The sequence below is a fragment of the Rhipicephalus microplus genome, chromosome 9 (genome assembly GCF_043290135.1).
Source record: "Rhipicephalus microplus isolate Deutch F79 chromosome 9, USDA_Rmic, whole genome shotgun sequence".
Classification (NCBI taxonomy): Eukaryota; Metazoa; Arthropoda; class Arachnida; order Ixodida; family Ixodidae; genus Rhipicephalus; species Rhipicephalus microplus.
Window position 1 is genome coordinate 102,861,710 of NC_134708.1, and position 16,222 is coordinate 102,877,931.

General features: G+C 43.7%; 1 protein-coding gene across 8 annotated transcripts in view; it reads right to left on the bottom strand.

Moving 5' to 3' along the window:
- The window catches only part of LOC119163118 (XK-related protein 6), a 177,315-nt gene extending 167,092 nt beyond the window's left edge, over positions 1 to 10,223 (bottom strand). For all 8 annotated transcript variants that reach the window (XM_075874188.1, XM_075874185.1, XM_075874183.1 and 5 more), the window contains exons 1-2: positions 9,932 to 10,223; positions 9,430 to 9,610 (exon numbers count right to left, since the gene is read on the bottom strand). In XM_075874188.1, coding sequence (XP_075730303.1) covers positions 9,430 to 9,610; positions 9,932 to 10,208 — 458 coding nt within the window. In that variant the 5' untranslated portion in view covers positions 10,209 to 10,223. The remainder of the gene's footprint in view (positions 1 to 9,429; positions 9,611 to 9,931) is intronic.
- Between the last annotated feature and the right edge of the window lie 5,999 nt (positions 10,224 to 16,222).

Consider the following 16,222-nt stretch of genomic DNA (forward strand, 5'->3'; position numbering starts at 1 on the left):
AAACGAGATTCAAAGGAAGTGTAAAAAACCTCAATGTAGACGGCAGCACAAAAAAAAGAGCTTGATGCGTCTCATTGTTTCTCACGAGCAATTCTGTGGGGAACAAAAAATGAGACAGGTAATTCCCGTTGCCCTACAAAGGGTTAAGAAGTTAGTTTGCAGTACCTACATTCGTCCATCGCTTGAATACGCATTACCCATCTGGAATCCTGGTGACACTACATTCACACATGAACTGGACGCGATCTATAATTGTTCAGTTCACTTGATCTCGTCCGATTGTTACCGCATGGCCAGTGTTACACTAATTAACTCTCAGCTCAACCTTCCTGAAATCGCGATTCGGCGTAATTTAGCCCGGCTTTGTCTCTTTATTAGGCGTTATTATCATAACAATAACATTCCCGAACATTTTGTTAAACCCCCATATTCATATCGTGTCGTGGTAGCTCGTGTCGTTGTATCGTGTCGTGGTAGCTTATTCATATCGTGCCGTGGTGTCGTGGTAGCTCAGTGGTAGAACATCGAACGCGTTAATCGAAGGTCGCAGGTTCGGACCCTGCCCACGGCAAGTTATCTTTTCACCCATTTTTCTTTCTTCACATTTACATTACAAGTAACGTAATAACTTCTGCTATACCTTCCTTAGCATTATTGTCTGTTAGATCTCTTTAATATTGTGTAAAACACGAAAAAAAACGAGCCCTTAAGTATTCACTTGTTTCTCTTATATATATAACACGAAGCAGAGATCAAACAGCGCCGAACATGTTTAAACAAAAACCTTAAAACGTGTTGTGTCAGTGTTTGTGGTAGCTGACCGTGGGAGTAGATTCCGTTGAGATGTAGTACTTAGAAGGAAAGCTTGCGTATTGGTTTTGGTTCTGTATTGAGGATAATGAACTTTTTGTAGATGGTCAATTATGCATAATATGAATAAGGGGGTTTAACGAAGTGTTCGGGAATGTTATTGTTATTAACGCTTAATAAAGAGATTAAACCGGGCTATTTTACGCCAAATCGCGATTTCAGGAAGGTTGAGCTGAGTGTTAATTAGTGTAACACTGGCCTTGCGGTTATAATCGGACGAGATCAAGTGAACTCAACGATTATAGATTGCTTCCAGTTCATGTGTGAATGTAGTGTCACCAGGATTTCAGATGGATATTGCGTATACAAGCGATGGACGAATGTAGGTACTGCAAATAAACTTCTTAACCCTTTGTAGGGCAACGGGAAATACCTGTCCCATTTTTTGTTCCCCACAGAATCGCTCGTGAGAAACAATGAGACGCATCAAGCTCTTTTTTTTGTGCTTCCGTCTACATTGAGGTTTTTTACACTTCTTTTGAATCTCGTTTGAAAGCTGTACAATAGCTGGCGTTAGGTGTACATTATTCTCAAAATTGTGCTTTTCGTTTCACCAGCGGCACAAATTTCCGCGATGTGAGTCTTCGGAAAAGAATAATTCAAGATGCCATGTGAGTGTACCCTTTTCTGTGCTTCGAAAGAAGTAGTTCCAGCTTGTAATAATCGGGTGTTTTCGACAATTGAATCAATGCTTACTCCTAAAAGCTTTTTCGAATGATGCCAAGGCAAAAACTGCATGATGATGGGATAAGCGTATACTGCCACCGCTGGCTGCATTCGATGTGTAGTGAAACATTTCACCGACTCTTTTGTTTTCTGTTTGCTTGTAAAAACGCAGGTAAACGATTGCTGACGCGAGAGGAAGCACTGGAATTATATTTTAGCCTTCCTGACGACCCTACTTCGAGTGATTCTGACAGCGATTCGGATGAAGACTTCACGATCGAGCTCGCTCCACCTGATTCAGATGAACAAAGCTGTGAAGCCGAAGCGGCGGAATCAACGAGGAAACCACGAAAGCGCAAGGCTACCTATTCAAGAAAGAAAATGAAGCAAAAGAAAGTGCCTAGAATTTTCGACGAAGCAGAAGTCGAAGAGGAGGAGGTCGGGGCATGAATTAGCAGTGAACCGGATGCCGTCATTCGTGTTCCTAAAATTTTGACCCACAATACAGTGCAAATCTCTCGACGACGCCTTGTGAAGCTATTGCTCTTTATTTTGACGAAGGTATCATGAACACACTGGTGACTGAGACAAACCTCTTTGCCAAAGAGAAAGGCCGACAGCTTTGGAAAGAGCTTACAACTGATGAGCTCCGTGCATACTTTGGCATACTTCTGCTGATGAGCACAAACCCCCGACATCAAATGTACCCGTACTGGAGCAGTGACAGTTTTTTCAATTGTCCTGAAATATCCAAGGTTATGTCGTTCCGTCGTCTTCAAGGCATTATGAACTGTTTGCACCTCACCAACCTAACCAAAGAAAAAAAGAAAGGTGAAGAAGGGTACGACAGATTGGCAAGAGTGCGTCTTCTCATCCTTGCACTAAATGAAAGTTTCAAGAGACAATACACTCCATCAGTGCACCAAGCCATTGATGAGAGTATGATACGATTCAAAGGCTGGTCCTCACTGAAGCAGTACCTCTCAATGAAACCTATCAAGCGGGGATTCAAGGTGTGGTGTAGAGCCGATTCCCAGACAGGTTACCTGATTGAATTCCAGGTCTACGAAGGTAAAGGTGCAGACCGACCTGCGAACGTAAGTATCGGTGAGCATGTTGTGCTCTCCCTCATTGACGTAGTGGAGGCTGGCACGCAGCTATATTTCGATAACTTTTTCACGTCCACACGCCTAATGGAGGCCCTGAAAGAAAAGAACATTTTGGCCGCAGGAACGGTTCGCCCAAACTGCAAGGACTAACCTGGCGAAATCAAACCGGAGCTACAGAAGGGACAGTATATCTGGCGGATAAAAGGGAGCATCACAGCTTATATCAGTGGCGGGACAGGAAAAACGTACACGTGCTGTCCAACTTTCATCACCCCAGTGACACGTTGTTCGAAAGCTTTCTAATGGCTCACTCATATCCGTCCAGTGCCCAGTCTCCGACTACAATACCTGGATGGGCAGAGTCGACAACTTGACCAAAGAAGGAACGCATACCAGCTGGATCGACGATCTAGGAAGTCGTGGTATTTTACTTTCTGCTTGACGCAGCAATAGCAAATGCTTTTCTTCAAATGAAAGCAGTCAGTTAAATGAGCTACCTTTGGTTGCGGCTCGTGCTTGGTCGCCATCTGACAAACGGGCAAACATTCAAATGGTCCAGCAACCGCCCTATTTAGTCAACAAAAAAGTTAACAAACATGGCCAGAAAATGGTAGGCGTTGCTGATGAAGTTTGATTTCTTGGAGCTGGACATCACCCTCAGAAGATTGCAAAAAGGAGGTGGTGTCGTTGGTGCTCGACTGCCAAGAAAGAAGCACGCACCAACCTTTTGTGTTCTGTGTGCATTTTGCCTCTTTGTTGAACGTGTTTTGGACCTTTTCATGCCGGCCGAATGTAACCCCGCAGCTCTCAAGGAGCATTGGGACAAATGCGTCCCATTTTTTGAATTTTAATTTAGCGCCTGTGGGAGAAATGTGTCCCAGTTTTTTTTAATAAAGTACTCGTTGTACATCCTTGGAATTTCTTTCAAACTACTTCTGTTGGCTTGGTTTGTAAAATAAGACAACCTTTTTCTGGTTTAAAAAACATATCCTGCCCTACAAAGGGTTAATGGATGAACGGGACCATGCAGAAGTTTCTGCGAAAATGCCTGAATTGACGGTTAGCTTCGGCGATGATGTACTTCAGATGGTGGTTTCATGTCAGGAGTTTGAAAATATGAGCACCTATATACTTGTAAGATGAAACAGCCTCGAGGTAAGTATCGTTATTTAATACTGTGGACAAGCAAGTGAAGTGCGGCACACACGCATTGGCTTACTATTTTGAAATGTTGTTACATGTTTTTTAGTGGACACCTGTAAAATATGTTATTTAGGTCTGTTTGAAGCGAGTAACGTAGTCTTCGTAACTTATTTTTTTGGTAAATTACGCAGTCATCAGTGAATAGGCATACCTTCGATAAGAGGTTAGTTGGCAAGCCATTCATGAAAATTAAGAACAGCAGGGGTGCCAACACAGCCTTTGGGAACGCCCGAGAGCACCGGTTGGACGGAGGGGCAAATATTATTAGCAGAACCAATCTGTGTTCTTTTAAAAAGAAAAGCTCGAATCCAGTTAAGCACGTTAGGATCTGGATTCAAAAGTTTCAACTCTAGAAGTAATAGCTGGTGACTAACCGTGTAAAACACCTTCGAATGTTCTAAAAAGAAAATACAGTCAATAGTAAATCCAGAATCAAGTAGGACATACAGGTCGTTAGTAAAGGCTAAGAGCTGCATTCAATAGAAATAAGCTTTACGAAACCTAGGTTAGGACAGTGTGAAAAACTGTTTAGAGTTGAGAAAGTTAACAAGGCCAATGAAAATCATAAGCTGAAGTATTTTTCACGGAAGACATGTGAGCGATATTGGAGGAAAACCTAATTGATCGTGTGTTACTTCGTAATTTTGAACAGGTACTATCTTACCAACCACGCAGTCTTCCGGATTAGGACTACAGTGCTTTAATGACGGTGAGAAAATGCATGGCAGGATAAGAGAGCAGTATTAAACAGTGTTTTTCAGGAATTTTGTATTGATATCATCAACTCCACATGATGGTGAGTTTTTAGGTTTTTGATTGACCGCACGAATACCTTCGGAGGTAACTAAAATAGCATCCATGGGTAGGTAAGGGGGTGACAGCAAGGTTATTTGGTTATTGATGGTCACCTGGTGTGAGAAAGCCTTCATGAATAGGACGCTTAATACAGATGCGCCTTCTACGTCGGGCACGAGATGCCCATCAGCTGTCAGCAAGGCTATAGTGCGATTCTCGCTGCCAGGCCTAAAATCGCAAAACTGTCTAGGGTTATCGTTCTGCATAGTTGGTAGAGTTTTACTCAAAAAGGAAAACTTAGCGTGTTTCAGCGCAGATAAATAAGTCGCAGCCACAGATTCGTAAGTTGACCAACGTTTATCGGATGCGGATTGGACAGCAACACAATAAAACATTTTCTTACGATTACAAAGATGGTTAACGTATCTGTTGTACCATGGAGCACTAGCATTACAAAAAAATTTTTAAGGGGATATATTTACCAGTTAGTTTGCATACTTCAGCTTTGAGTAAGTCCCAGTGGCTATGCACCAATCGTTTGGTGTGGTTCGGTAAGAAGTCATCTAAGACGCTGCCCAAATCATTGTTTATTGAGTGAAAGCCAGTGTTTTTGTAATCGCGTATTGTTTTAGGCTAACTACACATGCATGAGAGTTGTAGGAGGATATGCACTTGAATAATATTGCGATCGCTGTACCAGGTATGCTGGTCACAGAAGATACGATGTCTGGCTCCGCTGTCAAAAAAAAGGAAGATATAGTATTCGTAACACGTGTAGGAATATTAGAGTTTCGTATGACATAAATCAGAACAGATGCGAATGAAATTCTCTAATCCAGCTGAGTTAGGCGATGATTATGAATAAGAAGTTGACGACACAATGTTAGTCAAATTGAAATTACAGTGTAAAATTACAGCTGCACCGGCAAAGAAAACGTTCAAGCGACGCAGGCAATCGCGCAAGTCCTCGCAAGAACTTCATTGTTTGATTGGTATGTGGACTTTCACGTCCCAAGGCCACCGTATGATTATGAAAGACGCCCTTGTGGAGGGCTCCGGAAATTTTGCCCACCTTGGGTTCTTTAGCGTGCACCCAAATCTGAGCACACGGGCCTACAACATTTCCACCTCCACCGGAAAGCAGCCGCCGCAGCTGGGATTCGATCGCGTGACCTGCGGGTCAACAGCCGAGTATCTTAGCCACTAGAGCACTGCGGCAGGGCCATCGCAAAAACCTGAACAACCGGGTGGTGGGTGGTAACATACGCCAATGACAACTTTTTCAAAAGGCACGCTGAGGCAACATCAAGTTGCCTATAATACCGAGTCCATTGCAACAGTGTAGCTTTGTATTCTCTGATTCACTGCAAGAAGAATACCACTGCCCCATTTACTACGTCTGTCGCAGCGATATATTTTGTAGTTTTTGCGCAGCGCAGTAGTTCTTCTCTCCGAATTTTCTCACAGATTCACGTTTATGTTACCGCAATAATATCGCTGTTATAATCATTAACTGTTTCAAAAATTTCATCCTTCTTAGAAGGTTGCGAACATTGGTATAAAGTATGATCAATTTTTTGAGGTCATCGCAAGCGCCCCCCCCCCTCCTGCTTTTTGCTAGCTTTCCCAGGAAGTAAATAATTGATGACCCGAACGAAGTTGCCGCGAAGATAACTTTGCGACCCAAGTGGCAGTAATGATGTATCTGGATGGCCCTATTTTGCGCAAACCATCAGTAACGTAGTCGTAGCAGTACAATTTCTCATTAGCAAAAGGTATGTTGTAACGCAGGTTAAATGGGCAAAGAAGCTTTTTGGCGAAGTTGGTCAGCATCACCCTAGCACGGCGAGCCTTGGAAGAAAAATCTTCTCGCATAACCACTTTTCTTCGTTTCAGTAATTCATAAAGTATGGGGCTCAATGAATGCTGGCCTTTCATATACCTGAACAGTAAACAAGTGTTCTGTTGCGGTAATATTTGGTAGTCGCCTTACTTCTTTCTTCAAGACCAAGCAGTCAGTGATGCAAGCACTGAGGAGAATGGTTGAAGGGCCCGGACGCCCTTTATTCTGAAATTAGCTTTTCATCGTTGTCTTTGTTACAGGTACTATGGCAACTACAGCAGATTGGGTAGGCTAGTAAATATGACTCAGTTGACAAATCTGTTGCGCGTAAATTGCGTCATCAGCTGGATTAGTTTGTCGGTGTTTCCTGCGCTGGGTGCTTTTCTTTTGCACGCAGTGCGAATAATCGCAAAACAGAGTAGAGATCGCCGTTGGAAGTAAAAACCTGATCTTGCAGTTCTTGTTATAGTCATTCTCAGTAAAATGTAAAAAGAACACGACCGACCACTTGCTCGGCTTTCACTTGTTTTCTCTTCTGACGGTCCTTGCCGAGCAATATATTCTTCAGCCATGCTTTGCGCTGCAGTATATTTCAGGGGAATTCTTAGTTCTGCACGCTAGCCCGTCTTGTCGCGTTCAATTTGCACAGTGGCACACACAATGGCACAACTGACTCGTTGCATTACACCACTAAGACAAACAAAAAAAAACACAACGGCCAATGCGCACACTATAAAACTGTCCTCATACACAGAAAACATGTGGCAAGCTACTGTTTACACACGATCGTACACAAAAAAAAGCTCGAGAAAGCACACGTCAAAGCACACGGTCACCAACAAATACTCACGCACCCATATTTAAACACGGAGTGCCGTCCGCTTTGACGGTGAAACGTCAACGCCTTCCTAAAGAAAAAAAAAAACCAGCCGAATCTGTCAACTCTGCCCAGACCCGCTCACCCATTGACTGCGACGCGACGCAGCACGCCGCACTTTGTTTTTGATCCAGCGGCCGTGGTAATACAAACACAAGACTAAAGAATGCGTGGTGCAGGCTCGAGATAACGTTGTAGTAGAAAAGAGTGACTAGCTAACTTTGCACTGCCTTGCGCAAGAAAAAATTCTGCAAAACCATAATGTCTGGCCTAACCCAGCATAGCTGCCCGAATAAATGCGATTAGAAATTCATACACAGGGAAAGTCGGGTGGAAGCAGACGTTGCGACAAGTGGACTTGCTGAAATTCCTGCTACAGCACTGAAACTCCGTTCAAAAATTTATCTTCGCAAACTTTCAGTTGCTCGTCTTGCCATTTTCTTTCGTATGCGAGCGGTGCTTCAATTGGGGAGCATGTGCAGAAAAGCATTATTGCGTCATTGAGGCAATTATGTGCCCAAGTGGTTGATAGCTCAAGACAAGGGTCCAAGAAGTTGTTGTTGGGCTAGTTGGTAGAACATTTTGAAAGACTAACTCAACACACGACACATTCACGCACACGCTAAACCGGGCATCAAACACGCACAGTGCTGAATTCTAAATGATTTATTTATAGCACGAAAGCTTGAATATATGAATGTGGCAAATGTGCGCATGAACAACGAAGACGGCCATCAGCCTACACGATCAAGACATACAGTTTATCTTCTCACAGATAGGAACCAATAAACTGGTATTTGCTTGGGAACAAAGATAGCAAAGGGGCGCTTTCATAATGACTCTATTTTTTTATGAAAAAAGACCTATATAATGCCTCACGTGTAGTTTTCCTTGCACTTATGCCTAGAATCTGTCTCAGAGAATCGCGCGTCACAAAAGCACAAAATTACATGCGCAACCAGGTGCGTATGCTTGTCATCTTGTTTTGTAAATTTTTGGGCGAGTGCCCGTAACCGCTCATTCATACATCGGTTGGTTTGGACGATGTTTACCTTGCCGCCGAATAAGGGCGTTAAGTAACGACTCCCGTCGAAGATTTTACATAAGGCTTCTCAAACTTCTTTTCGCAGCCGCAATTTTCGCAATCACCAATAAGTTGGCACAATTTCCCAATTTTATCGGGTGCCACAAACACCATCGGTACATCGTGCCTGCCTGGTGCATTGTTGAAGGTTTGCGACAGCTTATGGATATGAAGCCCATCTCGTGGCCCTCACTGAATCCCTTTGATTTGTTGGGTTTAACGTCCCAAAACCACCATACGATTATGAGAGACGCCGTAGTGGAGGGCTCCGGAAATTTCGACCACCTGGGGTTCTTTAACGTGCGCCCAAATCTGAGCACACGGGCCTACAACATTTCTGCCTCCATCACTGAATCCCTTTTCTAGAAGTTTAATTGTAGAACACGGGAAGTGATGACTACTAGCCAGCCCTTAAAGACTAGGTGAAATGTTTGTCCTCTCACAAGTGTGAGAGAATAAACTGTATATATTGATAGTGCATGCTGTTCGCCTTCTAGAATGTTAGTGCGCGTATGTGATAGTTGTATATATTCAAGCCTTCGTACTAAGAATAAATCAGCTGAAAGTGAGCGTTGTACAAGTTTGACACCTGGGTGTGTGCTTGCGTCGAGTGTTTGCACTCAAATTAGTGCTTTAAAAAATAGTATGGTCTAATAGGTCCTTTTTACAGGCCAGTTTTTTTATACCGAATAGGTAGCGTACTGTGCAAGCACGAAAGACTGCTGCAGAGAAAAAAGACGCTTATTCTTTGCAGCGTTATCTGCTTCCTTTCATTGTGTTTCCGCAGTAAAACTTTCGTGTGGCCTTCGTATCTCCGCACGCACCCATGTTAGCCTTGTCTCATCGCCATACAATGTATTGCATGAATATTTTTCATTTCGCGACGAAATAGCACACTGCACAACTAGTGGACATTTATCATCTCAATCTGCACACCACCAACAGCGCTACAAACAGAGTGCATATTATTTCACTAGCTCACCTGTATAGGCTACCACACACAATGTCAGAGTAGTTAGCTCGGCCACAGGTGTCCTCCTTGTCAATTATCCAATCTCGAGTCAGAAAGCCAACAAAAACTACGGGTGCTATTACAAAGAATGTGGTGGCAAACATATAAAACCACTGATGATTCACAGCATACTTCATGTCTGCAGAAAGATCTGTGAAGAGAAAAAGAATGAGTGAATTGGAGGAAAAAAAAACATTTGCTGCGCATGATAGCAATCAGCTATGAACCTCATTATTCAACAGTGTGTCCGCATTTCTAAACTATCCGTGACAAACGAACGTAAATTTTTATGTGGTATACGTTGAATACAAAACGGTGGAAAACGGAGTCTTTGTGGTCCTACCTAGATCACACACGAAAATAAGGTAGTACAGAATGTATGCACAAATGCCTTCTTACAAATAAAGAAAGGATAAGATAAATCTAAGTATTGTGTGTTGCGAAGAAAACAGATGAGGTTTTCAATACGTACCTGCTCTGACGCTGTACGAAGTCAATATCATGAGACAGAGCAGCCAAATATCTTCCCTGGTGCAGTACGAATAAGCAGTCTTGAAAAAGAGCACTATGTCATCTTTGAACTCTCGGAGCCCATGTTTCGTCCTGTGTTCAGGTGGTGCAGGATCGTCGGCGCCGGAAGGCATGGCTGACAGTCGGCTTGCCACTCGAGAGACAAAATGCTTGACTGGGAGGTTGGAGCAGCGGTCGCGTCGCACGCGGCTGCCCTTTGCGGCGATATCCGGAAGCATTACTGATAGCGTTGCGATAGTGACTCACTCCGTGGCTTCATGCATGCTCCTCACTGACTGGAACGAACATCTGAAAAGTTTCTCAACTAAGCAGGCGTTCCTTTAGAAAATGCTTTATTGTCACAACTGACATGCCTTTGTCCAATTTTTCTTCGGCACTCACGTGTATCTTTTAATATACAGCTGTCCCACCGTTAACCTCGACATCTTCATGACTCTCCATTAACGACATTTACCTTACCTTGTCGTAAAGGGCGATAAGATACAAGGAAGCATGGGCTTGTGTTGGAGAGAGCAAAGGCGCCGCGATATTAAGGCAAAAAGAAAACTCGATAGGCTCCGCCGAAAACATGTGTCAGGCTTCCAATAGATTACAGGGGACTAAGTCACTGACATTCAGCGCGACAGTGTTTAACTCATCTCGCAGATACGACTATTTCCATGTTGGCGGTGCTGTCTTTGGTTGAGCGTGAAAGGTCAGCGTTGTCCGTGATTGAAAATCTGAGACAGATGCAACTAACAAATTTATTACAAAAAATGAGTTCCAATATAACAGAGAATTCCTAAAAAAACACCGAAACGAAAAATTTTCAGATCCCACGTACAATGGGAATCGATCATACGCGAAGCGCGGATGAGGACGGTTGATATGCCACTTCAAAATAAGCCCTACGTTACGAGGTAGATGTAAATTACGCCGTACTTGACTTCCATGCCATGACTATTATGTTTAGACGTGACCTTTACCTTCGCCGTCTATTCATGTCGCGTGATATCAATGTTGGCATAAGAGGAGCCAGCGAAACAGCCGCGAGCACACTAGTAGCATAGATTATAGTCATGTTTTCTATAGTACACATGTCATGAATATCATGTTTGGACGTGTGATTTTTCTTCTTCGTCCATTCACCACACGTGATACCAGATTTCGTATATGTGGAGCTAGCGAAACGGCCGCGAGCGCGCTATGAACGTAGCATGTAGTCATGTTTTACATGACACGCATGCCATTACGATCATGTTAGGACATCGTTCATTCACGTCCCGAATGATCAAATTTGGTGTAAGTGAAAGTAGTGAAACGGCTATTGGCACATCATGAGCGTGGTAGTTGTCAAGTTCTTACATGACACGCACGTCATGAGTATCGCGTTTGCACCAGCCATATATTTTCGTAATCAATCGACATCACGAACACCACATTTGGGATGTGTGAAGCTAGCGAAGCGACCGTGAGTGCCTGGTGAGCGTAGCATGAGTCACGTTTTAAATGAAAAGCTAGTCATGATTTTCATGTTTGGACGTGTCATTTGCATTCCTCGTGCGTTCGTGTCACGCAATACCAAATGTGGTATATGCGAAGCTAGTGAAACGGCCGCAAGTGTATCATGAGTGTGGCATGTAGTCATGTTTGGCATGACACGTATATTATGATTATCATGTTTGCACTGGTCATATACTTTCGTCAGTCATTGACCTCACGTACCAACAAATTTGGTATATGTGAAGCGAAACGACCATGAGCGTACTATGGGAATAGCATGTAGTCATGTTTTACATGACAGGCATGTCATGATTATCATGTTTGGACATGTCATTCACCTTCGTCGTACATTCGCATCACATGATACCAGGTTTTGTACACATTAAGCTTGAGAAATTGTCGTGAGCGCATCATGAGCGTGGCATGTAGTCCTGTTCTTACACGACACGCATCTCACGCCTTCCACTTTAGGGTCTGTCACTTATGTTCACCATGCAGTCATGTCCCACCATACCAGTTTTGCAATATGTCTTCTACACAAAAACCTTCGCCCGAGCAGCAAGACCATGAAATATAAATCAAGACATCATATTCATGTTATGACTAGTCACTTATGCTCGTCATACCGTCATGTTATTCCATACTACTTTTGGTAACGATACTGTATAGAAACAGGCAGGGGAGCGTAAATTCGTAGGATAGATATATATATAAATAGATAGATAGATAGATAGACAGACAGACAGATAGATAGATAGATAGATAGATAAATAGATAGATAGATAGATAGATAGATAGATAGATAGATAGAGACACTCAAAGTTGCCGCAGTTCATGATGTGATGCTTCTCATATATTAAATCACATTTTGCACTCTATCTTTCGTAACCAATTCTGCAGACGGCCCAGCTTGGTAGCAAAATGTGCAAACGAAACAGCGAGCTGCCATACAGCGTCCAAATTTTTTAATGGCATGCTGAGAAGGGTGACATTGCAAAGTGAACTCAACCGTCATAGCCTAGTTATCGAAGCAACAAGACTTTTGACCCCTCACGAGGCGCTGATATGCATCTCGCACCTTGCCGCTTTCTCTGACAAGTGTTAGCCCTGAGCACGACTAACTGCCTTATGGTGAACTGCCGTTGCTGAAAGCGTTCCAAGGGCCACCTTCAAAATATTTTCTTTTTAAATAGTTTAAATAATTTTCTTACACTTTTTTTCCTTAGCCGTAGACTTGTATATCCAACACCGCGTCGTGAAAATTTTTCCTTGAACCTCATCACAGCAATTCATAACGTAGAATATGGGAAAAATTGCATTATTTTTTGGGATTAGAAAAACTTTATCCTGGAGATTTGCGATTATTTTGTACAAAAATAAACTTTTCTGAAAACCAAAATAGTGTTAAAAATGCTTAGAGTGAACTTCAGCATGAATAGAAAAAAAAACAAATTTCCAAAAATTTTGTTTCTCAAAGCGGCCTAGCTGGCAGATAAACGCGAAAATTTTGGAATCAATAATTACCACAACTAAAGAATGCCTAGATTGTAAATAAATATAGCTGCCCAATATTATGTATATGTATACGTATATTGTGACGCGCACTGAAATAGCGAAAAAGATGAAGTTGTATACGCTCTAGCGATGACTGCTCTAACTATTTCGCTTGGCCGGTCGAGCTCCCGGGTGTTGGCGGCATGCGGAGCTCCGACATATCCACTGTAATTGTGCTACAAGCAATGCGCAAGGAAAACTATGTTTTTATTTTGAGTTCGTTGAGCTATACTATACGATAAATATAAAGCGACTTACGAACGTAAGAAAACTATAACGTACGAGGGGACGTGAAGTGTAAATCGCTACTCGTGAATTAGCAGCTGGTCGTTCATCCTCGCTGTCCCTCTCGGTGCGTTCTATGGCCAGTGAAAAATCCTCGACGCCAAGATGTTTTTGAACACCACTGCTGAAAGTAATCTGAGGAATTCTCTCCACCGAACGACTTCAATAACACCAACAAGGCGTCACTCACCACGATGATCTGGGCGCGGACAACATTCCGCTCCGACACCCGTTAAGAAGCGACTTGCTTGCAGAGTTCCGTGATCTATCAACGAATGTACCAATCAAGCGACGCCGCATTGACCAATGTTCGGAAGAGCAAATCACGAGCCTGCGCTACTTTCCGCGTACAAAAAAATTTTTGAGATTTATTCACCACGAAAGCAATGACAAAAAGCTACACGTACGTTAAACAAGGTGAGTTTCCACTGCAAAGGTCAGATAATAACAATTATCTATCCAACGTGACTGCACAAAATCTCGCGAAGCTGTTAGGTGTACTCTGAGGGCTATAATCAAATGCACGAGTTGCCACGTATATACACGAAAATTTCGCGTCTCGCAAGAACGAATCAAATATCTTGCATCATGAACGGTTCGGTATATTCACTGATATACGAAACGTACGAATTGGTTTGTGTTCGTTTCTTGCTAATGCTGGAAGACTGAAGGTAGCACAGCCGAACAATGAAGCGTCTGCCAGATCATCATCGTCGAGAATACGGGCATGAATTTTGCTAATTTGCGCGAAAGCCTATAAACATTGCAAATATCACTGGCAACGTAGAGGAATACTATAGCACCAGTGAGAGGGTAGCAAGTATAATCACTATGTTAAACAAAAGGTACAGGGTGAAGGTGGTACAGGCCTATGTGCCTACATCAAGCTTTGATTACTACGCTGTCCTTACTCCTGACCTTCGTTATCTGCCTAACTCCATTAGGCAGTTTGATTGCGCAAGCGAAAAGGAAGCCACGTGGCCAAGAAAACGCTAGTGCTGCCATCAGCCTAAAGATGTAGTCAAATTAGCGCGAAGTGGCCAAACCTGGCAACAGAGCGAATTACTGTTTTGAAACAAAAGATGGGACCCTTAACCTTTTTCTTTAAGAGCAGGAGCGCTATAGCGATACGCTATTCTTCCACTTCTTAGCGTGTGGTGAAGCTTAAGCGCATCGTGGCACAGCAGGTGGCCCTGCCAGCGTTTTTCAGGCCAAAAGACATTTCCCTCTGTCTGCACCGGCAACAAAGGTGCGGAGAGGAAGAAGAAGAAGGAACTGGTCCCGCAGTTGACCTAGTCAAACAAGCAATAACATTAGTAACGAGACTCTCAGCAGCACGCTTTCTCTCTGCGTTCCTCGCATGTACCAACAATCGCTCACCCATAGTCGCGAACAAGGGGCCCCACGACCCTGTTACCAGCCCGACAGTGGTTGTATTAGAATGAAACTTCCTCTCTTTTGAACCAGCGATCCGGCAATTTGGCTTGTCCAGGTGGTTGCTCCGTTCATCACATGCCACGTCACAGGCGACACAACCAAATACCACCACGTAGTGGCCATTACCTGACCTGCTCAAGCAAACGAGGTGCGCGTGATTCTGTTTGTCCCACCAACAGAAGATGCATATCGAGTGTTCAAAGCGGTACTGATTTGCTGTTTCATCCCTTCAGAGTAGGAGCATTTACAGCAGCTGCTACGCGAGACTGGACTGGCCGGCCGCAGACCAAGGCACTTGCTGCGCCAGATGCTGCCACTAGCGGCCAGGACAACAAGCCTCACCAGTCACATTGAGTGGGAGCTTTTTATCATAAAATTGGCCGTAGCAGTGCGTATAGGTGCCACAGCTTTTGGAGAGATACACGTCCACAAGATCGCCGCACAAGCTGATGGATTCATGAGCATTGAAGCGGTATGAGCCTTTGGACAGAAGATGAAGAAGCGCGAGGGCCGGGGCAGGAGAGAAGAGGAGGACGAAGTGAAAAAATAAAGCAGATTAAGATGGACGCCAGTTCCATACTGAAGCTTTAATGCTGTTCCGTTATTTTAAGTAGGAACACTACATTATTTTGGCGCAGCCGGCCATCGAAGCCATCATGTGGGTGACGTTCTTCATAGACGAGACCTCCGAGGAGATCATCTTTTCGAAGTACCAAGTTCAAGACGAAGCAGCGGTAGACCTACCTCGTGAGCTCAGCTCGGAAGAACTCGTAAACCTGGTTGTGGAAAAGGCAGCCGTAGACACTACTGAACTACGACGGAAAGGTGCTGTGAAAGTGAACTTGCGTGTGGCGACCTTCAACGACCTAGTTCTTGAACCAGCGCGTCGAAAACACTCAGGATCACGATCTTCGACGGAAGAGGTGAGCCTCGTTTTGAAAGCTTTTCAGCTGCAACAGGAACAGATGATTCAACAAAACCAAATAATGACATCTCTTATAAGCTCTCTGAATGCTGAGAGACCGACACCTAATTTCGTAGAACCTGATGCTTTCGACGGTGTGTCTTCAAATCCAGAAAGTTGGCTTGATTTCTACGAATATGCCGCTGGAAAAAACAAGTGGCTCTCTGATGAGGCTAAAATCACCAACATGCGCGTTTACTTGAGAGGTGTTGCGCGAAAGTGGTATGAAACATGCATTCTGGAAGACAGTGACGACTCTTGGAGCCAGTGGAGGAAAAAGTTTTTGACTGCATTCCGAAGCAATCCAGTAGAAAGATGGAACACGGCGCTTAATTTCAAGTCTGAGCAAAGCTGCCTTGTCGAGTACTTCTTTGAGAAACGCCGTCTTTTAAAGCTGGCGGAGCCTTTGCTTCCATCTACGGCCGTAGTTGCCTTAATAATGCATGGATTGCACACTAACGTGTTGAAGCAAGTGCAAATACTGTCACCAAAGACTCTAGATGACCTCCT